At 35.4% G+C, this 26,055-nt stretch overlaps 1 protein-coding gene across 2 annotated transcripts in view; it reads left to right on the top strand.

Moving 5' to 3' along the window:
• Positions 1-19,971, top strand: part of LOC138714826 (unconventional myosin-XIX-like) — a 43,263-nt gene extending 23,292 nt beyond the window's left edge. The window contains exons 7-13 of one of the 2 annotated variants that reach the window (XM_069846995.1): positions 2,381-2,613; positions 10,771-11,082; positions 12,470-12,648; positions 13,595-13,683; positions 16,883-17,128; positions 19,458-19,639; positions 19,786-19,971. In XM_069846995.1, the coding sequence (XP_069703096.1) occupies positions 2,381-2,613; positions 10,771-11,082; positions 12,470-12,648; positions 13,595-13,683; positions 16,883-17,128; positions 19,458-19,639; positions 19,786-19,887 (1,343 nt within the window). In that variant the 3' untranslated portion in view covers positions 19,888-19,971. The remainder of the gene's footprint in view (positions 1-2,380; positions 2,614-10,770; positions 11,083-12,469; positions 12,649-13,594; positions 13,684-16,882; positions 17,129-19,457; positions 19,640-19,785) is intronic. The other variant, XM_069846996.1, reaches the window with a different exon arrangement.
• The last annotated feature ends 6,084 nt before the right edge of the window (positions 19,972-26,055 follow it).

The raw sequence follows: 26,055 nt of genomic DNA, 5'->3' as shown, positions 1-26,055 counted from the left end.
AATCTGTCGACACCAGTTTCAACTAGTGAACACTAGTTTAAACAAACAAAAGCATGAATAAAAAGCGTATATGCAAAGCCTTCCAAAAGCCTAAACAAACCAAACCTAACCTGTCACTGATTTTAAACCTAACGAAAACTCGCTTTATATCTATTTACATTTGTTTTTACTTACAGACCTGTTACTAAATCTATGTATTACTCTGTGAAAAGATTTATTAAATCTACATACTTAGACTTCAACAAACAAAATTTGATAATACAATCTCAGGGGAAAGAATGGAACTCTCTGCATCATAATCCACAGTTAATTCCCGATTTACCACGAAAATCGTCTGTAGCTGCATTTAGATTGGCAACAGGCCATGATTGTTTGGCCAAACACCTGCATAGAATTGGAATATATCAGTCCTGTAACTGCCCATTGTGCAACTCAAACCAAGAAATGGATTCGGAACACCTCAAAATCTATGCTTCAGTGGCTGACCATGATAATATCTTTGAAAAATATTGGAGTGCAAGAGGACAAATGACTTTATTGTCAAACGCCTGGTATTAGAAAACAACAACATTTGTTTTTAAAAACTAGTTCTTGCTAGTTGAAACTATTTTGACGGATTTTGGGTTTTAATGGTAACATATGTATGTAACTTAATCTTTTAAATGGATTTGAATCATCGTCAGTTTTGCTGTCTACTTAATTTCTTATCTTTTGCAAGTTCATGAGTTTTTCATCATACAAAACTGGTAGAAGGAAATATAGAAAACTTACCTGTATAGTATTGTAACCAATGTAAGAAGTAATTTTTTTGTTTTCTTCATTGTAAAAAATTGTACCTAGACTTTGCATTCAGATAATGGTTTATTGATGCTAAAAGCTGTTCAATTATGCAGATGTATTGTATTTTATTTGATAGCACATTAAATATAGATATAACTATTAATCTTCAAAGGCTTAGTTTGTAAGTAATGATGTATTTCTACTCTAAATGGTTTAGGAACGAAAATATTTTAGCATTAAAATATTTATTTCATACTGTAATATTTTGGCAAAATTTTTTTCATATTGTGCTGGTCTCTAGTTATCACATCCTCAAACTTTAGAATAATTGATGTAATGAAGAACAGGTCATGAAACCCAGCTCTATTTAGTTCATGATAACGTCGATATTGAAATTGAAGGATAAATATACCATTTGCAGAGGCCTTGTTTGCAAATGCGTTGCTTCTTTCACATTGGTATCCGCTTTCTCATTTCCAGCTGTACCACAATGGCTAGGTATCCATTTGAAATAATATTTTCCTTTTTAGAGTTTTGAATTCACTCACTGTTTTTGTATAGGAATATGTAGTTCTAAATACATAATATAAAGTTGGTGCGTATTTGATTTTAAATGGTAAATATGCAGATAGAGTTAACTTACCAGAAATTTGGGGAACACATTGGACAGAGGTGTTTAATAGTTAAAATTTCTGTTTCAAGACAGGAGGAAAATGAACAGGTTGAAGTGACTATCTTGATATTTTGGGACGTAATATTCTACTCCTGATGTCCCATTGTCAGGGTTTTGTGAGCGATCTGTATTTACGTATTTACTGCAAATTAATTCCATGACATCTGACTGAAGAAAGCATACAGAATCATTTTTAGACTGCTTTCATGGAATTTGTACACTATGTTCTCTAGAACCACCAACTTCCAAGTAGGAATTTCATTTACGACTTCAGTTCTAGTAATAAGTGTACCATATCTGTAATCTGTAGTGGTAGTTATGTTACATTTTTTATATCGTTTTTAATGCATTTTTTATCTCTATTTAATGCCCTATGCTAGTTTTCTTATTTTTAATTCTTTAATTCCTCTTAGGCTTCTAAAACAAATATTTTTAGTATCTTAACATGTCTAACAATAACATTGCTGATAGTGCTGCACGTCCACACCTGTGGAATAATGGTTAGCGCGTCTGGCCGCGAAATCAGGTGGCCCGGGTTCAATTTCCGGTCGGGGCAAATTACCTGGTTGAGGTTTTTTCCGGGGTTTTCCCTCAACCCAATATGAACAAATACTGGGTAACTTTCAGTGCTGGACCCCGGACTCATTTTACTGGCATTATCACCTTCATCTCATTGAGACGCTAAATAACCTAAGATGTTGATAAAGCGTCGTAAAATAACCTACTAAAATAAAAAAAAATAGTTCTGCACCTCTTAATAAGTGGAAACTGCGTAAACAAAAAAAAAAAAGCTGCTTCCTGAATTTAAGTAAATTGTGAGGAAGTGAATCAGAAAATGCCGTTTACAATCCATACTGTATCTACGTGTTCTCTTGAATTGTGTATACTCCGCATATATCTTGGTTATTTTGTTATTTTTTAATGTAGGAATTCTGGACATTTATGGATTTGAGATGTTTGAAAATAATAGTCTGGAGCAGTTATGTATAAACTATGCAAATGAACGCTTGCAACACTTTTTTGTGGAAAATGTTCTTATGGAACAAAAACGAATTTTGCAAGATGAAGGATTGGAAGCGGAAGTGGCTTCTTACTATGAAAATCAAGAGAGGCTAAAGTTACTTGATGCTCCAGTGTCAGTATTTGGATTATTAAATGAGGTAAATATTTATGTTGAATTATGTATTTGATTGATTCTTTGTTTCTTAAGGTTTATAGTGGCAAGCAGGCCCGGACATAAGAGACCCAGGGCCTCTTGGCAATTATCACAGTCGAGTCTCCTTTTTTGGTAATTTAGCAAAAAACAAATTTTACTTCATTTTTTTATTTTTTTATTTAACATACTTTGGTTTTAGAAAATAGACAATCAGACTTAGAAATTAGACCACTATATTTTTTTTACACACTGGCTGTGCCACTTGAATTGTCAAAAAAACTGTGATCAGTTATTTTCTATTTCATTCGGGAATATTGACATTATTTTCTGCGTCCTGTGTCATCAGTGTCCTCTATTTCGTCCCCTATATATAATATTATATGAATATTTTAGTGTACCAGCAAATACCACTATTATTATTATTATTATTATTATACCTAGGCAGAAGTTTGTCGCTGTGCCATGTGATAAAACCAAGTGATTCTGAATTGTGTTCTTTAAAATACAAACATAACTAAATTCTTTTTATACCGTATTTATCTTGTGATAATCAATCAAAGGACATTATGGAGCATGTGGACTCCATGTCCATTTCACAAAATGCTTCCACTCTGTTCTGTCTTTTGCTACTTCCTCCCAGTTGGTAATTCCCATTTCCATGCATCCCTTCTGAATTTCATTTTTCCATCTACTTCGAGGTCTTCCCAGTGACCTTGTGTTGTTAAAGGCGTTCATATATATTTGTTTTGCGCTGTTGGAATCATTCATACGTATAACATGTCCTGCCCAATTCTGTTATAAACTAAAGGAAATAACCTCGTTTCTGTGAATACAGAAATGCTACACTTATTCATTTCTTAAGAACTAGAGAAAACCATAAAAGAGACATTTACACGAGAAGAAAACCTGTTTCGATGAAGATGAAAAAAATCAATCAATCTTCTTTATCCAGCTGTTTGCTGACAACATAAAGTCCACTGTAGTCTATTCAGTTGCTTTTTTTTCACGAGAAATGAGGGATATTTTGATCTGTGTTCATTATAGATGCCTGTTGCTAGTAGCCAGAGGTGGGGTGTAGTCAATATATACTGCAAGGCTGCAGGGGCGGCCCGTCCCTATGTGCTACAGTGCTACAGCACAGTGATAATTTTTGCTCAAATAATGTATTTGTAATACCATTGAGCAACAGGCTACAACGTGTGCATAATGCGTGCGTCCGTTATATTTGTAATATTCGTAAGTATGATCATGTTTCCCCGTCTTTCCAAACTCTGTCTTGGCTAAGGCTAAGCGATCGACGAGCCCTGCATTCTCTTGTTCTCTTATTTCAAATTCTGCGCACCGCTACCCCAATATATTTGGCTTCTCATTTTCAAAATTTATCCGCATATCATCAGCTAAGTACAAGATCTCATTATAACAATTTACTCATTATACCCTACCACAAGACATCTTTATATTCTTCATCCTATACAGTTTCAGTTGCTAGAAATTGGAACTCGCTTCCAAGTGATATAAGGGGTTGTTGGACAATAGCTTCATTTAGGTAAAAATTACATAAATTCTTACTTAACAGATGAATTGCTGATTAATATTTGTTACTTATAATGAAACTAACATCTGTCCATTCTTATTATTATTATCTTTAATTTCTCTAAATAGATTTACAAAACCTCTAATGGCAATTACATTAATATTCTCATTATAGAAATAGAAATATATTTATTCTCCCTGTAACATAGTCCTAGTAAGCTTATATTAAATTAATTTTCATCATTTTACTAGCTATCTCAAATATTAAATTAATTATAATTCATTGAATTAAATTAGCTCATAAATTAAGTTACTACTTTACCTTATAGATTTATTTAAATTTAAATAAATGTGTAGTGAAGATTATTGCTGGAGAACACTTTTAAGTGTAGTGAAAATATATGTAATTTAAATTTATGTATTGTATTGATTAAGGCTGGTTGAGTGGAAGAGAAGGCCTTATGGCCTTAACTCTGCCAGCGAAAATAAAACATTATTATTATTATTATAGTATCTGATCTGTCATTTAACAATTTCCCGTGGTTATATTCATGACCAGGGAACGGATTTATATGGACTAAAAATATATGAAATATGTAAATATATATGTAGTTATTTTTACCAAAATATGGAATTAAATATGGATTTTTACCAAAATATGGAATTAAATATGGACTTAAAATTATAAAAAAATGACTATGTACGTTAAATATTGGTACATTTTAATCAAACTAAACAAAAAATATAATGGACGTACCTTATCTTCCAATGTAGTTTCAACAAAACACAATTTTTATTGTCTGTTACCATAACAATAGGTTACAAACATTTCTTTCAAGTGCTGAAAAGTGAATCTTCTTCTATTGTCTCTGAGGATAGATTTATACTGACTAAAAGAGCGTTCGACGTCACAAGAAGTAACTGGTACATAATTCAATTTCACAATGTCTGCTGGGGATAAGTCCAAGTTAATCTTCACTGTTGATTCACCACTCATCACAGCAACAACCTTTTGTAGTTCTTCATATCCAGGGTTTTTTGAAAGTACAGTGTCCACCTTAGCTCTTACTGCATCTGCAACTTTACCTCTACCACGATTCAGTTGTTCCACAGTACTATTTATAATTTCAAAACTTTCAGATAGTGAAAGGTGCCTATTTTGGAGACTTTTGAGCGTTTTTATGATGCATGAAAATGTATGCTGAATGTGAGCTAAGTCATTCTTCACACTTATGTCACAGGTAACTGTTTTCGCAGTATCAATTGAGACTGCATCTTCAGAGTCCAATGCAAGGAGAACATTGTTAATAGAGTCTATATGTTCGGCATAATATTCAACTGCTTCTAGCCATGTACCCCATCTAGTTAAAATTGGCTTTGGTGGCAATGGAATTTCAGGGTACATTTCTTTCAACACGTTAACTCTACTGGGAGCTTTGAGAAATACTTTTTTCACTGATGAAATCAACAAATCTACTTTAGGGAAATTGTCTCTGACCACTTCTGCCACACGATGAAATGCATGCGCCACACAAGTAAAATGAGTCAATTTAGGATATACAACAGATAATGCTTGTCCAGCTTTGACCATATAAGGGGCAGCATCGCTAATAAAGAATAACACATTATCGTACATAATACCCTTTGGCCACAGGATACCCATAGCTTCGTTGAACAGTTTAACTATAGTTTTGTTATTGCACTTTTCTAGAACATCACAATGTAAAAGAATTCGTTCAGAATATTGTTCACTTAACAAACCGATAACTACATTACCAACAAGTCTACCTTCTTTGTCGGGAGTCTCATCAATGGAAACCCAAATTGAACTATCTTTAATTTCATCTCTTATCTTCTGTATTGTCTCATCGTAGATGGATGGAGCATACGTCTTCCTAAGTGTTGACTCATCCGGGATTGTATGTTGAGTATATTTTTCAAGGAATTCCCTGAAGACCTTATTCTTTAGTTTGTAGAGAGGAATATCAGCAGAGATGAGAGAACGGCACAGGTCGATGTTAAACTCAGATCTTACATTCGATGTTGTTGGTTGTGTTAAAAACAATTGTCTCTGCTTGGAATTTAGTTGTTTGTTGGCCTGATGTTTACTAGTTGTAATGTGTTGTTGCACCAGGAACTTTTGTGTAGATGATACTGCACACTGACACAAATTACAAAATAATATTTTATTGTCAGTTGATAAACCATCTTCTTTAAATTCTGAAATGTAACTTGTTAGTTTTGATTTTAAATTGACTGAATGACGTACTTTTGGCATATTTACCGTCTTTATAGTATGATTTACAAAACTGAACCTATGTGTACTCTGACTGGCATTTAACTGTTGAGCTGCACAACTGAAGTCTGTTAAAAATTTTAAATTAAATTAATACAGTTTTGTAACTTACTTTCCCATTGTTGATAGGACTGCTAATTTTCAAATAACTCTGATGTTAAAGGGATTACTGAACATGTGTTTAAATCTCTATTGTTGAAATGTATTTTTAAAAGTTAATGGAATTTTGTTTTGTTTTATTGTTAAACCTAATATAATATGGACTGTTTTATATGAAATATGGAAAATATATGGAAATTAACGAAAATATGTACTAAACTCTAAAATATGGAAAAATATGGAAAATAAAAGTAGGATTTTTCAACCCTACACATTGTGAAACATAAAGATAATGCAAAATATAAATTATATTAGCTTTATAAGTAAATATGTATTTACATATAAATCCTTTCCCTGTTCATGACACATTATCGAGTGTTTAGTCTTCGCTCTTCGCTCTTTGGTGCCTCAGGGGGTTCGTTGTGCTATTCTGAAGTTCATATGAGAATGTAAACATTTATGCGCATGTGCGAAGCTGAAATCACTGCTCTGAAAGTGCTGTAGTCAGTTTCAGCACAACACAGCTTGGAGATTGCAAAAGTAAAGCGTAACGAAAGAATGCTTGTTTGTGGAAGAACTCGGAACTATTTACAATGTATTTGGAATTCAAATATCAGACTGCTGCTGCCATCTACCTGTAGGGCTACGAGGTACCTCCTTAATCAGCTAGCAAGCGACGGAAAATGGAATCCCAGAAAATTGAAGCCAAGGAAGTATGTGACTATATAATTCAGGAAGCTACTCACCGTTTCCAGTCTGTAAGCTAGGCTACCTAGACGCAACAAAATTGAGAATTTTTCGTATAATTTTCGTGAACGCGAACTTGAAGTTGCTGTCAACAGCTATACTATACTGAAAAAAAGAGTGTTAAAGACACAACTTGGAGTTCTATACGGAAAACCCGACTTCCAAAATATAGAGGTCTGTTCAATTGTTACAATACATACGAGTAGTCTCCAACAATTTACAGGATCCATTCTGTGAAGTACCGAAGTTGTTAAATATTTTGGTTACAACACCAATGGCCACTGCTGAGCCAGAAAGATTTTTTTCTTGCTTGAAACGCATAAAAACGGTTTTTAAGGAACACTATGTCTCAGGATCGTCTCATTGCTCTTGCAATACTGTCAATAGAAAATAATATGATGTCCAAGATGGAGGGGTTTACACCAGGGTAATTGACAAGTTCTACAGTAGGAAGGAACGTCATATGGACTTCATAAATCGTCACTAGGCGAGTCTCAAATTAAGATAAATACATACAAGTGTATACAGTAGGCCAATATAGAGATGGTAGCACACTCATTATTTTGACCACCAGCCGCTACTGCAGGGCTGTCTCTTCTGCAACTGGTACTGATGAAAAAAATAAAGAACGAAAAATAGTATCAAAAGATTGTAAGTTTTGCAATGGCATAAGAAATAGCAAAATTGTCTAAATGTTTCTCAGAGTGCGAAATGTGTAGCAAAAGCTGCAGAAGCACTATGTCCATCTGTTACGCCTAAAACCACATTAATGATCTCCAATAATTTCATCTACATATGGAGTTAATCTTCCCGAAAGAATATTGAACAAAATTTTGTACGATGTCAATAAAAGTGATATTTCTCGAAAGTTACTACAGTTAGTCTTTTCCCCCCCTCTTAAAGAAAGGTACAATTATGGATTTCTTCCATTAAGATGGGTATAATTATGGTTTTTTTCCATTGTTCTGACTAAATTTCCTTTTCCAAATAGCAAGTACAAGCTTATACATTTTGCTAGATAATGCGCTTCCACCCTTTTGTATTAATTCTGCTGGAATTTGATTGATATCTGGAGACTTGTACTTTTTCAGCATTTCTATCGCAATTTCGACTTCAGAAAGTGTGAGTTCGAGTATAAATGGCTCAGCAGTTTGTATTTGAATTTCGTTCCAGTCACAAAAAAAAAAAAAAAAAGGCATACAATCTAAAATTAAATGTAGATACTAGTAATGGATAAAATATTGTATAGCATACGAGAATAAACAGATTTTATGCGCTCATGGAAATTATTACCCTCGGTTTTGCTAAACTTTCCACTTGCAAATAAAATCTCTCTCTTATACTATGAATTAATATTACAGAATCTGTATGTCAGGCCTACATATGTATTTGGAGTATAAGTATAATAAAACCATTTATAAAAATCACTGGCGTAATTAACACCGTCTTCAAATCATCCCATGTTCAGAAACATACAAGGCTAAAGGTATATAAAACACTAGCTCGACCGGTCCTCACTTACGGTAGCGAGGCATGGACAATCAGAAAAGCTCATGAGCAAAGGCTGACGACAGCTGAAATGAGATTCATGCGACGAACAGCGGGATACTCTTTGCTGGAACACTGTAAAAATGTGGACATATTGCAGGAACTAAACATGGATCCTGTAGTTAATTTTGTTCAACAATATCGACTTCAGTGGAAAAAACATGTCGAAAGGATGGATCGCACAAGATGGCCTAAACAGATTCTTATTTATGTACCACGAGGAAAGAGGAAATTGGGAAGACAACGCAAGCGCTGGCATGAGACCGTAACAGATCCTGTAGGGTCTAATGCGTGACGGATATGATGATGATCTAAGAAAACTTGAAGCATTCCTGACATTACTCATATTTAACATATGATTTGAAAGCCTGAAGTAATGTATTTATTACTTTTATTCTCTAGGATAAACTTTCTGCATGACTGATAGAAGTTGAGAAATCCTTGTAGTTCAGCCTTTATCCAGTCAGTAGAATACTTATTTCTTATGATCACTAGCATTATAAAAGAGAATCTTTTCGTATAGGTCTAGTAGACTCCATATTGAAAATTGAAGAGGGAAAAACGTAGATAACCCTCGAATTACGGAAGACGTATTTTAAGGGAATAAAACCTAAGAATGTGGGAAAAACGTACAATCTGGTAACCCTACAAATGCTTGGAACTTGTAACTGCAGTACTGTTATTGCTAGTTATCTTGAACCTTACATCCCCTAAGTCTGTCTTTCGAACTGCTCGGTACGGCATGTACTCATCAACGTAACGGCACGGCGAGTTGCCCCTCCCTCGGGTAATGTGACTCTTTTCAGAAAACGTTGGTTCTTTCACTTTACGACTCTCTACTGCAAAAGAACTTGGTTCAATACAGACATCATCATCTCACGACATTCCGGTTTTCAGAGGAGAACATGGTTTCATATCAGATTTTAATTAACCTGTAATGAATAAATATTTAAATATAATCGTGTGTACACTCCTCTCTCATCCGGCAATGGCGGAGTTACTACAGCTATGTCTATATATTATATAGGCCTACATGACTTATACCTACAGCTGATATGTACATATTCTTATAACAATATTTTACAGGTTTATTATTTGAATTCACATTAATTTACAATTATACACAATCCATATCGCTGTCATTGCTGCCATCATCGTCTTCATCGTTTGGTCCAAAATTAATTATTATTTCGTCAATGGCATCATCCATTCGGAATTATCTTCTTAAACGTAGATACTACTTTCTGAACAAGATAGAATTCTTCGATTATATCCCGAATGATATGTTGATCGAAGTCATCCACTTCAACTTTACACAAGTCCTAATTCTGGAATGAAATAATATTTTTTGTAGAACTATAACAAAATAATAACTTACAACAGTAATTCATTATGTCGCTCACAGTACACACACTATTGTACATAACTATTATAGCAATAATTTCTAAACATTACATACCTATTCTTTCCCGGAGTAGTGTGAGGTTCATTTGGTTGTAATTCAGTATTATTCTTAATTCTCTTCACGGAACTAATACTTTTACCAGAGTATTTAACCGATCTCTCATATTCCTTATGAAGAGGTTCCAGCAAACATTTATTTAATTTTTCCTCCTCGCAACACTTAATTATATTTGCTATAATTTCTCTTTCTCCGCTGTGGATAACAGCGTTACTTTTTCTCCCCGGGTGGTGGTGTGATTTCACCATAATTACTACCCTGTGGTTGCTGCTCCATGTTAACACTACTGGTACGCAGTGAAGGAAATGGTTATATGTTTTTTGACAAGAGATTATGATGCGGAGCATGCGCAAACAACTCACTTGGCTCCACCCACATTACGCGCTTCCTTCCCTCTGCCCCTCTGTCCCTGCTCAGGAAGTTCAAGATAACTTGCAATAACAGTACTGATTGGACGGAATTGGTCTTCATTTCAGGAATGCACATTGCAGAGGTATTCAAGTGATGTTCTTGTATGTGAGAGAATTGTTTCCAGTCTGAGGGACAATAAGTACTTTCTCTCATCACCACCATATGCCGCGTCCCAGTTCATCATCAAGCACTATGCTGGGGAGGTTTGCTACGATGTTCACAAGATGCTTGAGAAGAACATGGACAAAGTGCCAAGAGAAATGATCAGTGTTTTGGGAGTGAGCAGTAGCAGCTTCGTAAGACAGATTCTTCAGCACAGTATTGACACTGAGGGAGACACTTTCAGTACAAAATGTACATTATTGTCCAAATTTAAGGTAAGACTTTGTGACGTGCCCTAAAAAATTGTTTAAAATTTTTCGTAATGTTTTTATGAAACATGAGAAAAGTTTGTAATAGCCTGGAGAATAATGTAGTTTTGCGATGGAAAAAACTGGCATGTGGTTAATCGAGGAACTAAAGCATTAGTTTTCCGTGTTGGAGACCTGGCTTCATAGCTCAGGAAATCCAAGTGTGGTGAACAAAGACTGTCCAACAAATTTTATTTGAGTACCGGTACTTCTATTTCCCTGGTGGCTATTCCACCATTTTTCTATATTTCTCAAACATATTTATCACAGTGCAGAAAGCAATGGAAAATAAGTGCACCATGTCCTATCATTGTTTGTATGCATCTGAAGTCTGACTAGTGTAATATGTAGCTAGTCTGCGATGTTTGCAGTGGAGGGGGAAAGGAACTGGTTACCCTACCCATTATCTCCTGACCTAGTTGCCTCATAAGTGGTGCCTTCTTAGTATCACTTGTGAGGTTCAAACCTGTCTTTGGACAGTTGACTAAATAACAACATATCCTCTCACGAGACCAATTGGTATGTCTGCCATTTCTTTCATTCACGTTTGCTTGCTTGCTCCCTACTGACTTGTTCTATCTCTCTGACCGTTCGTTTTGTGTTTTTTCTTTCTCGTTTTATTCTTTTCTTCCATTGTCATATTTTTTATACTTTTATTTTACTTTTCTTTACCTCTCTTTATCCCTTCTTTTTGCTCTCTGTTCCCCCTTCTTGCATTTCTTTCCTTTTTCGGTTTTAGTTCTTTCTTTCTTTGTTCCCAATTTTTGTTTTCTTTTCCATTTTCTCTGTTTCTTCTACCTTTTATTCTTTCTTTTTGTATTTCTTTTCTGTTTTTTCTTTCTTTTTCCCTTCTCTTTCTTGTTTTGTTTTCTCTCTTTTTTCATTATTTACCTTTTATCTTCCTTTTTTTTTCTTTCCTTCCCTTTTTCGTTTCTCTTTCTGTACCTTCTGTTTTTCTTTCTTTTTCCCTTTTCCTACTCCTCCGGCCCTTTTTTGTTTTTCCTCTCGTTTTTCATTTCTTTCACCTTTTCACTTTCTTCCATTCTTTCATCCCGTATTTTCTCCGTTCTTTTTTCTTTTATTCATATTTCTACCCCTTTGATCTTTTCTTTGTTCTATTTCTCTCTTTTTCCAGTGTCTTCCTGCTTTAATTTTCTCTCTTTCCTTCTGTCCCCTTTCTTACTTCCTTTGTTTCTTGTCGTTTTCTCAATTCGATCCATGTATTGATATCAGATGAGGCCATATTTAATTATATGTTATAAACAGTTTTTCACTTTATTTGTTTTTGCGTGAAGTTTACTTGTCAATTACTTTATTATTGAATATCTTTTAAACTTTATTTTCTTTGTCCTAGACGTCACTCGATGACCTGATAAATATTTTGAAGCAAACAGATGTTCATTACATCCGTTGTGTGAAAGCAACCCCTCATCTTGTTCCTGGAACAGTTTATACAACATATTTCAAGCAGCAACTTCAAGCTAGTGGAATATTAGAAGCTGTTTTACTTTGCCAGCAGCGTTTTCCCATCATGTGAGTTCAAAGTACATGAAACGGTGAAATAAAACGTGTATGTGTACGCAGAGTGAAGTAAATTATTGTATATGAAAAATGGTATATTGTCTCTGGAGAAATGTTAAGAAAATGAATGAATGATGTAGAATGATTTGTAATTCTCAAGAAGATGTCAAATCCAATTTAGCATAGAAAATAAAATTGCCTTTAGCAACTATCTGGGCAAATATGATAGGCCTATTGTGAATTGGTTCAAAATAGTTACAGTATTTCCTTTGCAAGTAAACTACCTCTTTCTAACTGTGGTAGTTGAAGATTTTTTTATGTGGGGAAAAAAAACTAATTTTGTGCTATGTCGTGCTATTGCGTGTTTAATGATGCCCTGTAAATGTAAAATTTGCAGAAAAAGAAATTTTTACATCAATAATAATAATAATAATAATAATATCATCATCATCTTTACCACCATCATTATTGTCGTTATTTTCGTTTAACCTAAAGTCTATTCTAATCATACAGAAACTAAGTTATGGCTGTTACTGGTATACTCCAACAATCCAGAAATTCTGATGTGAATTACAAGTAACTAATTCTTATCTTAGAAATCACCACAATGCTGCAGAATTACCAAATTGAGCACCAGCTACCTAAATTTTGAGTTTCCTATTTCTTAGACGGAATGACCTATTATTTCGAACATACATAAGTTAAATATTTTAAACATTATCTAAATGTGTTTTTATTAAAAATAATTTTCCACCTATTACAATCTAAGTAACTTTACAGTGGGAGCTATAGTAGAAAGACATACAGAATCAATTTTTAGAAGGTTTGTTTATCTCATAGAAAGGAATGAATATGTATTCTAGGCTTTTTTTTTATATGACTGAGTTGGTAATTATGTCCTAATATTAAAGTCACACTGACTGCTGAAACTTTTTTTCTTTTCTTATTTTCTTCACAGGTTGAAATATCATGATTTCACAGAACGGTATGGAAAATTACTGAAAGCTCACGAAAAGCGAGGAAATGAAATAACGACCATTGAGACAGGTAACTGTGCAAACAGCGACTATAGTACTTACTCTACTACCATACTATATTATACTTTTAGGAAATCAATTTCACTTGCAGGTCTCAAGTCACATTAATGAAAATGTGTACTTACACATTATAACCTAATTTTATCCATGTGTGGATTAACCGTTCGTGATTCTGGCTAAATAAATAATTAAATATGTATAAAAACGTATAGTCGTACTTTATAATCTGCTTCTCTGGACATATGTAAGGCTTCAAAGGAAGGTGAGACAATTATATGTTGTGAAAATGCTTCGGGGGTTACAAACTGAATCTTCTAATTGGAAACATGATCATAGTCAGAATTTTTTATTTCATTTATTTCTTTAAGTATCCTTGCAGACGGTTACAGAAAGTGTTCAAAGTGTCTACCGTGAACCTGATTGTTGGACTCGCGAACATTTCAGGTCTGTCACTGGGCTGGAATCGTTGGTGATCATCTGCTGTAACCCTTACAATGCGCAGGAACGTGTGGTTCCAGTATATGGCATCATGCAGCAAATTGGCATCCCGAAATGCCTTCAGAAAAATTCGGGACTGTTCCAGAAAAATTGGGACGGATGGTCACCTTAGTTTTAAGAACGTTGTATACTTTCAGTGTGACCTTCAATATTGCCAATGTAGCAAGTTCCAATGTCACCAACTGTGACGGAGACTGATTTATAATAGAAATTTAAATTATGGTTTATTTAACGACGCTCGCAACTACCGAGGTTATATCAGCATTGCTGATGTGCCGGAATTTTTTCCCACAGAAGTTCTTTTACATGTCAGTAAATCTACTGACATGAGCCTGTCGCATTTGAGCACACTTAAATGCCATCTACCTGGGCTGGGATCGAATCCGCAACCTCGAGCATAGAAGCCCAGCGCTATACCGACTATGCTATCCAGGTCGACGATTTATAATAGAAGATTAGTTGATATTTTTTTTGTCACTAATTTTTAAGTATAGGACAAAAACATGTCCTGAAATCCTCTTTCGGGACAATGGGACACATTAGCGAAAAAAGAGACATTCCGATGTTTTATGGGCTGTATGAGAACCCTAGTAATGAGGAAGCAGTTAGCAAACAACAGTTTCAGTGCTTTTAATTAGTGTTAGAAATATTATACTTTTCTCTTCATTTCGTTTGATATGTTGATTACACTCATATCGATAGAATATTATTTAATATCTTGGTTTATTTCTATATATTCGAGAGTCCGGATATCTTCGGAAGAAGAATTAAAAGTCTTGACTATATTTAACGTCCCGCGTCGTGGCGTCGCTGTCTAAGGCATGCTGCCTAGGACTCGCGTTACGGAATGTGCGCTGGTTCGAGTCCTCATGGGAAAAGAAATTTTCTCATGAAATTTCGGCCAGTGTATGGGACCGGTGCCTACCCAGCATCGTGATGCACTTGGGAGCTACGATAGGTAGCGAAAATCTGGTTCAGCAAACCAGCTATAACGGCTGGGGGGATCATCGTGCTAACCACACGATACCTCCATTCTGGTTGGATGATCGTCCACCTCTGCTTCGGCATGCAAACGTGAGGCCAGCAGCCGGCTGGTCAGACTTGGCCCTTCAGGGCTATAGCACCATGGATTTACATTACTATATTTAACAGTGATTTTTCCCAGCGAATGTTTTCAGGTTGGATAGTAACTATACCTTCCTTGTCTGCTCCCTCTATCCTAAGATCACTACTCCATCCTCGGGCTGCAGATCATCTCGTTAGATCTCTCAGTACCTGAACTCTCAAAAAACACATCTTTGGACCATAGAAAATCCACAGAGCCTTCGCATTCAGAGAAAATCAGTGTGTTTTTGTCCATAGGCGAATTATTGGTCTAATTACCAATATTCAGTGCATTTGTACATCAGTTAACAGATGATGGACTAATCATAGATATTTTCAATAAGATGGTGCATTGTGTCACACTTCAAATGAAAGTATGAGAGAAATGTAAAGTTTTTTTCTGAAACCAAATAATCTAAAAAAATCTTTTCCGCCAAGATCCTCAGATTTAACAGCAGCACACTGGAGCTTACTTAAGGGAAAAGTATTCAGAATGAAGTCTCTCACAATAAAATTGCAGTCCTGAGAGAAACTGTACACCAAGAGCTTGCAGCCATCAGTGAGGACACTTTACAGAAACTGTTCGGAAATTTGGAATTCCGTGTTGCAGCTTTTTTGTTGTTGGAAAGGGCTATTTTTCAACATGATATGGGAAAGAGATTTGTTTACTAATTTCGAAGTGTGTTATTTTATTTTATATATCTGACCCCAACGCAATTTGCCCTTAGATACATAATAATAAAACAATAATTTCGTACAGTGGTTTTGATAAGATTAAAAAATAAAAGATAAACATTGGACAGAAAATATAGTTACGTTTCTTAATAATTAACTGGCTTCATTGCTAATATTTTGGGGTTTCTAGAAAGCGAATCACACTTAATTATTATCTATCTTGTCATTAACATTATTTAAACTGCTGACATTTTATTAATTGATACTATAATGAAATACATTTAGCAATAATCTCCAAATTCATTTGCAGTTAATTGTAAAACTGCTTATTGTCACTGCACCTCCAAAATCTGCTCTGTGCATTTAAAGAGATTTTTTTTTTCAGGAGAAAGGAAAAAACATCACTTTCAATTCCCTTGATTTTCAAAGCTGCATCCAGTAGGCTATAATTCCATCATTTTTCATGTATTGATTAAAATTATACCGAAAGTACAGTCCGTGTCACCGTTTTTGGCATGTGAAATAAGTAATGGGAACGTTAAGTGCGAGTGCTTTACATTTGCCGCAGTCAGTCTGACAACTGTGTTTGGCAAATGGCTGATGCAACGTGTATATGAGTGGTACCATTCTCAGCTGCACTATCGACATGCTCACAAACTGGGCACTATATATCTAGGACATATGCCAAAAATGCTGGCGCCAGCTATAGCTTTGAAAACCAAAGAAATTAAAAGTGATAATGCTTTTTCTTTCTCCTTAAAAATATATTAAATGCACATAACGCATTTTGGATGATATGCGAAGATAAATTTGAAATTTAATGCGGCATTAAAATAAATGAGAAATGTAGCTTTTATCAGTTATTAAATTTAGTATGAAATGTTTCTGCCTCTTGTCATGGATTACAGGCAGTATATTTCTACATGTTAAAGGTTTGTCAAGCACAACAGAACACATTTCTACTCTGTCTGAAGACGTTATGAAGGACATTCTATGCAGCTTGGATCTAGAACATCATGTCCTCTATGGCAGATTCACTCTCTTCCTATCAGAGACTGCACTGCTTCAGTTAGAGGTTTACCGCCATCATCAGCGACAGAAAGCAGCCCAGTTAATACAGAGATCGTGGAAGAAGCATCTTAAAAGAAGAATAGATGCTGCAGTTTTAATTCAACAAAGTAAGTTTTAGTATTTACATTTATAGCACAGTAGGAGATTATAATTTTTATTTTGGTTTCAGAAGGAAAGGAGGAGGGGGGGGGGGAGAATATTTAGCATTATGAGTTAAAGATAAACTTGTGTGAAATGGTTTAATTATAGTTAGTATATAAAACCAGTTAAAGATAGTTCAGTTCCAATATTGGGTTCATTTAAATTGTTAAATGGCTCCCTTGTATTGCATAATGCTTGATCGAATTATTATGCCAGTATCAGAATATTTCTTGTATAATTACTCAGACTTTTGGCTTTGTTACTGCTATGATATCAATGCATCTGCTACTGCCGGCAGTGGCCAAACTAGAGGTCTCCTCATATAAACAGTGTAGCCACAATCCTGCATATCTTGAGCCATAATGCTTTGAATGATATGATCAGAATTACAGTACTGTTTATTCATCCTGTTAAGTGAAACTAGATTTGAGATTCATTACAGTATAATCATATGCTTTGGAAACAGGGTTTTATTTACACAAGGTATACTGTGCTAGAGAAATGTAATTTTGTTTCTTAATATTTAGGAATAGCCTTTACGTTTGCTGAACGTATATATATATATATATATATATATATATATATATATATATATATATATATATATGACCAGCCTCATGGTCTAGTAGTCAGAGCTTCTGGCTATAGTTCATGAGGTCCCGGATTCGATTCCCTGTTAGAGCACAGGTCTGGAATTTAGGTTAAGTTTAGATTTAAGACCTCTCCTGGCACTACATTATCATAATCATCCTATCACATCATCGGGGTAATGTAACTCCGCCTTCCAGGCGCCCCAACCTCAGAAGTGGGTTACAATTAAGCCACAGCCAGGAGAGAAGACCAGAAATGTCGAAAAGACAACCTGGTGGCATTGGATTAAAAAAAAAAAAAAAAACTTTTGATAAAAGAAAATAGCAACAGAACTTGGAATTATAAATTTGGGTCATCTTGCATGATGGAGTTGTTATCGAGGACCCAGTACTTTGCTTTTATGAAAATCTGTAATTAACATAGTGGCAGATATTTACAAATGTGAAAAGATATTAGACCCATTTTCAATCTTGCGTACACTACTTTTAACACTTGAATATATTTAATGTAACTAGCGGACTTACTTGTGTTAATTATGTAAGTTTGTGCGGCTTACAGCTGGTTTGGTGCTTCATCACACCATCCTCACAGCCTATTAGATCTCGGCGTCATCTCGAACTTCTCTGCCTGTTATGTGGGTGCGTTTGATTGTTGAAAGGTGTTGAAAAGTGGAGTCAAATAGTGTGTGTGTACTGAAATTGATCTGTGTGTTGAGAATTTGATTGGGGTGTGTTTTAGTGTGTTTGTATATTTCGAATTATTCTAGTGTGTTGAGTTTTTGGTTCTTGGGTTGTATGTGTAGGATTTCCATGTCCGCATTTATGTTATTGTATCCGCATTTATGTTATTGTATGTATGGTTAGCATTGGTTATGTGATCGGCATATGTAGATGTATTATGTCCTCTGGTTATTGCTTTAATGTGTTCTTTGTAGCATGTTTGGAATGATCTGCCTGTCTGTCCTATGTAGAACTTGTCGCAACTATTACATGTGAGTTTGTATACACCTGTGTGGTCGTATTTATTTGTTTGTGTTTTTTGCGTGTTGAGATGTCTTTGTAGTGTGTTTTCTGTTCTGTATGCTATGTTGTATTTCTGCTTTCTGAATGAAGATGCGATCTTATGTGTGCTTTTGTTTTCATATGTTAGTGTGATGTATTTTGTGTTCTTGTGTTTGTGTTGTGTTTTGCGTGTTTTTGTGTTCGTTAAGTTTTTGTTTTGTCTTTCTTATGATGTTGTCTATTATGTTTGGATTGTATCCTTTTTCTTGTGCTATGTATTTGATTGTGTTCACTTCACTTCACGCACCCACATAACAGGCAGAGAAGTTCGAGATGACGCCGAGATCTAGTAGGCTCTGAGGATGGTGTGATGAAGCACCGAAACAGCTGTAAGCCGCACAAACTTACATAATTAACACGAGTAATCAATTAAAGATATTAGACATTTATAACGGAAATCTATGTTCCTTGTGCAGAAACTGCTCAAGCGAAAATAATTCCAATGTGTGTGTACATAACAAAGAGAAATTCTTCAGTGTATCAGTTTATCACTAGGGAGAATAAGGAGGCCAGGAATTAAAACATCATAGGCAATAACTAATAAAAAACAATTGAGTAACAGTGAGTCTTTTATGTGATTAATCTTGGCAAATCTTACAGAAAGAGAATGGATTGAAATACCGATGATAAGATTTTAATTTAGCTTTCAGAAAAAGGTGTACATTAAACTTTCCGCAAGAGGGTGATGTGAAGTGTAAGAGGAAATTAATCTCAGAACCCATTGAGAATAAGTGCAACGAAAGTGAAGATCTGATAAACTTGCCAAAGTTCGTTCGATTGTTGCACTTTGGTGATGGTATAATTTCTAGACAGGCTATAGCAAAGGTAAGTTTAATTCAGAAACTTGTTTATGAATATATTTATACACAACTTTGAAAGACCTCAAATTCACTGACAAAATAACATGTGATATTTAGACTATTCTTTACAATTAAATATAAAATACTGATTTGTTATTCTTGCCTTTACAGATACCTGTAAGATTTCACACGAGGCGCACATGCATGCCAAATTCTCATGTTCTACCTTTTCCAGAAAGATCTGCAGGTTTGGAGGATCTTATATTGTATTGATTATGTATTTTGTTTCTGTGGTTTGTAAGCCCTTATGTTTTGTGTTGTGTTTCCTACTTCATAAATAAAGAGGAAATATTAATAATGTTTATAATTGAACTCTAGTAAAGAATATATTCCTGATTACCTGCGATCTATTAGCAGCAGTTAGAGGAGTACCTGGTCGCTCTTTGGACCGATCCCGGTGCAGACATGGCTGCCCAGAGACTGAAACCCTTGCCCACGTCCAAGGTCAGTGTAACAGAGGTTTACTCCACCGAAATGCCAGACACCATCATGTTCAATCCTTAATTGCAACTGCTTTAAGAAAAAAGTCTTGGACAGTAGAAGAGGAAGCTTTTTGCCTTGCTACTAATGGCTCCTCTAGACGCATTGACATCATAGTGTATTCCCAGACTACCAAGAAAGGGTATATAATTGATCCTACCATAAGGATTGAAACGGGGAGTAGCCAGCCGGAGGATGTCAATAAAGAAAAGATGAATATTTATCTGCCAACAGTTGATTACTTCAAAGCAAAATACCAGCTTGAAGACATTGAGGTGATTGGTCTTCTTATTGGAGCTCGTGGTGTGATTCCCAAGTTCTTTGAATGCTTCAGGAAGACTTTTGAACTACCACAGACACTTACTGCTGACATCATAACTTCAGTTTTGAAATGCTCTTGCCAAATTCTGAGTCATCATATTCACTCTGTTTAATTTTTTTATTCACTTTCTATTCATATATGTTTATTTTAATTTTCTTTCTACAAAATTTATGTAAACATTTAATATTGCAAAATTCATGTAGGAGAGTATACTGAGTCCTTCTGGGCTACCTCCAATGGGAGGCAGTTATTACCATACTTACTAATCAGCAAGTGGTACCGGTAATGAAATATCGTCTAACTCTACCTATTTAATTGCTACAGAATATAAAATGCGTGCCTAAGATTTTAACCCTTCTCTAGAGAATGAGTGTACTTCTGACGTGTGTGCAAAGAGAGCGAGGTTTGCTTAGTGTGTAACATTGTTTATGCTCGACCATGCCGAAATGTAGTAATTATACACCTGGTAGCAGTCCTTTAATGCATGTCATTAAAGTACACCTACTCATTAAAGCACAGGTGTTCAGCCAATGACAAGTCAGCTTTGTACCGTTATAAAACCTCAGCCAATGACAAGTCAGCTTTGTACCGTTATAAAACAGCAAGTATCGATTATTCTCGGATATGCAATCGAAAGAGAATTAGCGAAAAGTCACGGAGGCTGGAAATCCAATACTATAATAATTAGAGTTAATTGTAAATAATATTCAAATAAATTCAATTTGTCATCTCGTTTTTCAATTCTAAATCAATTTCCAAGTTATACCAGAGTAATGTTCATCTTATTCTGTGCCAAGGTCAATGAGATTCGGCCTCGGAAAAAATCAATACTTTCGCGTCTGCGTACATCTCACAATTCAGGTCAGTTCGCACAAAACCATAATAATACTTTCAAGTTAGAAATATGGTCGAGCATAAAAAGTCGTATGAAACTTGCCTATAATGGTAATTAAGATGCTCGTATGAAAATTATGAAACTCGCTTGTGCTTGTTTCATAAACAATCATACTTGCGTCTTAATTACTACCATTATAGGCTCGTTGCATAATGTACTATTAAGCACAGTAGCAGCCGATTTTGTTATACTATAGTGTGATTCATATAAAACAGGTAGCTTTTAAAATCTTCGTATTTCTGTTTGATAGAAGCTGCGAAGATGCAACTTCTTTGTAAATGTAAAGTATCTCTGGGAAAATTGCTTGTCTTCACAGAGATGTTGAAAAATGACCTCCTCCTTTCTGTACACATATCCGTGTTTCTTGCAGTTTGCTGCAACATTCCATTAATTTCGGTGATTATATTGTTCTTCAAATTGTCAATTGTTCGTGGTCGATTATTCATACTGATTCCTAGTCAGTATGAAGAAGATAAGGTTTATTATTCACTGTTTCCACTATATACTCTAAAGCAAATGAAGACTAAATAAAGAGATCTACAGCATTGTGGTGAAGATAAACTACAGCACATCCACATCCTTGGTTAGTTTGAAATCTTTCTGGTACTTTTTTCATAATCCACAGTTAATTCCCGATTTACGACAAAAATCGTCTGCAGCTGCATTTAGATTGGCAACAGGCCATGATTGTTTGACCAAACACCTGCATAGAATTGGAATATGTCATTCCCCTAACTGCCCATTGTGCAACTCAAACCAAGAAATGGATTCGGAACACCTCAAAATTTGTGCTTCAGTGGCTGACTATGATAATACTTACTTACTTACTGGCTTTTAAGGAACCCGGAGGTTCATTGCCGCCCTCACATAAGCCCGCCATTGGTCCCTATCCTGAGCAAGATTAATCCATTCTCTATCATCATAGCCCACCTCCTTCAAATCCATTTTAATATTATCTTCCCATCTACGTCTCGGCCTCCCTAAAGGTCTTTTTCCCTCCGGCCTCCCAACTAACACTTTATATGCATTTCTGGATTCGCCCATACGTGCTACATGCCCTGCCCATCTCAAACGTCTGGATTTAATGTTCCTAATTATGTCAGGTGAAGAATACAATGTGTGCAGTTCTGTGTTGTGTAACTTTCTCCATTCTCCTGTAACGTCATCCCTCTTAGCCCCAAATATTTTCCTAAGCACCTTATTCTCAAACACCCTTAACCTATGCTCCTCTCTCAAAGTGAGAGTCCAAGTTTCACAACCATAAAGAACAACCAGTAATATAACTGTTTTATAAATTCTAACTTTCAGTTTTTTTGACAGCAGACTGGATGATTAAAGCTTTTCAACCGAATAATAACAGGCATTTCCCATATTTATTCTGTGTTTAATTTCCTCCCGAGTATCATTTATATTTGTTACTGTTGCTCCAAGATATTTGAACTTCTCCACCTCTTCAAAAGATAAATTTCCAATTCTTATATTTCCATTTCGTACAATATTCTGGTCACGAGACATAATCATACAGTTTGTCTTTTCGGGATTTACTTCCAAACCTATCTCTTTACTTGCTTCCAGTAAAATTCCCGTATTTTCCCTAATCGTTTGTGGATTTTCTCTTAACATATTCACGTCATCCGCATAGACAAGCAGCTGATGTAACCCGTTCAATTCCAAACCCTCTCTGTTATCCTGGACTTTCCTAATGTCATACTCTAGAGCAAAGTTAAAAAGTAAAGGTGATAGTGCATCTCCTTGCTTTAGCCCACAGTGAATTGGAAACGCATCTGACAGAAACTGACGTATACGAACTCTGCTGTATGTTTCACTGAGACACATGATAATATCCTTGAAAAATATTGGAGTGCAAGAGGTCAAATGACTTTATTGTCAAACGCTTGGCATTAGAAAACAACAACAACAACAACTTTTTTCAGTTGGTTGTTTTACGACGCTTTATCTACTGTTCTGGTTATCTAGTATCTGAGCGAGATGAAAGTGATAATGCTAGCGAGATGAGTCCAGAATCCAGTGCCAAAAGTTACCCAGCATTTGTTCTTAATGGGTTGAGGGAAAACCTCAACCAGCATTTGAACGTGGGCCCGCTCGTTGTTTCACAGTCAGGCAGGCTATCTGTTATTCCACAGTGGTGGACTTCTTCTTCTTCCTATGTGTTAGACTTAGTGGCCTGTTATTGTATCACTTCAGATGGCCCAAAGATCTTTTTTCCTAAAAGATGGTAGTTCATTCAGTGTATAGATAATTAGAAGTATGGACACTGCACGTTGATACCTTTGATGTAGTAGTACCTTTTTAAATGACCTTCAGTCCAGCTCTATCTATATCAGTGGGAGGTTCTGCCTTTTTTCCTAGAGTTGGCGCTGATATCGCACCAGCAATCGATAGCAGAAATACTTTTCAGCACACTTGCCAGCGAATCAGGATTGCTGTTTCACCGTTCGCGGGTGTTCGATTACACTGACCTCTAGCGTTCGAAAGTGAAATTATACACTAATGGAGAGCACGCGTGCAGAAAAACAGACCAGGGAAATTCGCTCAGTGTTCATTCTTTATAATTCCCATTCGCTGGTTTATTATTTGGCGCGGTATTCTTGTAGATGGCATTCTAAGTATACAAGATCTCCATTTCTGCCTATAATTTGAATTTTTTTCCAAAATAGGATAAATATTTTATACTTTCAAAATATTTATGTTTTTTTAATTATCTAATTTAGCATAGCCCGCAGTTCTTGAAAATATAATTTTGTTTTGTTGGCAGCAGTTCGGTATTCGTCACAAGCTTTACTTCCATACATGAGAAATAAATAGGTCTCCCCATTGTTTTATAGACTTCATTCTTGTATGTTTTTGAACAAGAGAAGGTTTGAAAATGTTACTAATAGTATTTATTACATGACTAAAACAATTCAATTTTGTAGAAATATCGTTTTCCAGTTCATAGCTTATTATGGTAACTTAAATATTTAAAATATGAGACCTATTCTACAGGTTTATTATGGAGGCAAATTTTCCTGCTTACATGATTTTGTGCTTATGAAGTCATTATTTGTGGGTTATTTTACGATGTTTTATCAACAGCTTAGGTTATTTAGTGTTTGAATGAGATGAAGGTGATAATGCTGGTGAAATGAGTCCGGGGTCCAACACCGAAAGTTACCCAGCGTTTGCTCATATTTGGTTGAGAGAAAACCCCAGAAAAAACTTCAACCAGGTAACTTGCCCCGACTGGGAATCGAACCCGGGCCACCTGGTTTCGCGGCCAGACACGCTAACCGTTACTCCACAAGTGTGGACATGACGTCATTACTTTAGTCTTACTTACAAAATATGGCTTTTAAAGAATTGCAGGTTCATTGCTGCCTTTACATAAGCCTGCCATCAGTTCCTATCCTGAGCAAGACTAATCCAGTCCCTAGCATCATGTCCCACCTCTCTGAAATCCATTTTAATATTTATCCTCCCATCTATGTCTCGGCCTCCCCAAAGGTATTTTTCTCTCAGGTCTTCCAACTAACACACTATATGCATTTCTGGATATTACTTTAGTCTTGTCAACTGAAATTTCTATCACTATTCCTCAGGAATGAGTTGTAATTGAAAAACAGAACACTGGAGACCATCTTCAGAATCTGCCAATATCACATCACCTGCATATAACAGTATAGACAACTTTAAATTTCTATTTTATTTATTTATCAAAGCTTCCTCAAATTAGAGGCTGCCATTAGACAAAGCATACAAAACAATACAAGAACAAATAGAAGATGAGAGCTAAAAGAGTAAGAAAAAAGGCAAACAAATACACAAACAAACAATAGCAGTTTACAAAAGAAAAAAAAATTTCAAGTAAAGAATCAATGAAAGCTAAGAAGGAAAAAGAAAAATGATAATGGTGCGTCAATTTTTTCCATACACTGAATTAGAGTCCATATAAGCGGTTCCGTAAAAGTTTGACTGACTCTCTAACTATGAGGAGGGCCAGTTCATTCAGAAAAGATTTGTGCAGTCCTAGGGTCTTACAGAATTGAGAAGAGAAGTTGGGTATCGTTCCTCTTGCTCCAAACATCAATCCCGTAACACTGATATCGTGAAGTTGGTATTTATCTTTATAATACGGGATGGTTGGAACGTAGATTGCTCGTTTCTCCTCATGTACGTCTTCGGGCTGTCCTTTATACGTTTCAAACCTGATGGTGGAGTCGATTATCATACCCTGAGACAGGGATTCGCTAATGGCGATTATGTCAATTCATCTGTTACTGCCATTGTCGGTGGTTCCGTGGACTTCTTCATAGACGGTGTATTTTAGTTTTCTAAGGGCATCGGCCTTAAATTACCATGTTCTTTTCTTCTCCATTCGAAGTATATATGAAGGTACTTAGAGTAATGATGCCAGTGTTTTCTGCAAACTTGTTAGTACACTGGGCTGTAAAAGAAATACCGAGTTGAAGTCGCTATCGATTTGAAATATTATCGTGTTACGAGGACTTTGCTTAGAAAACACTAGAGATAGAGATACACAGAAGGCATTGCATATAAACTCTATTATTGCTCTGTTATCATTACATCATTCAGGTTGTTGGTGTATGTCTTCATTAAACTATAAATTTTATATTTATAATAAAATTCATCAATTTTTTTGTTACTACTATAAGAAAGGCAACTG

The sequence above is a fragment of the Periplaneta americana genome, chromosome 15, assembly GCF_040183065.1.
Source record: "Periplaneta americana isolate PAMFEO1 chromosome 15, P.americana_PAMFEO1_priV1, whole genome shotgun sequence".
Lineage (NCBI taxonomy): Eukaryota > Metazoa > Arthropoda > Insecta > Blattodea > Blattidae > Periplaneta > Periplaneta americana.
Note: the sequence above shows the minus strand (reverse complement) of the source record. Positions and strands in the feature narration are given on the sequence as shown.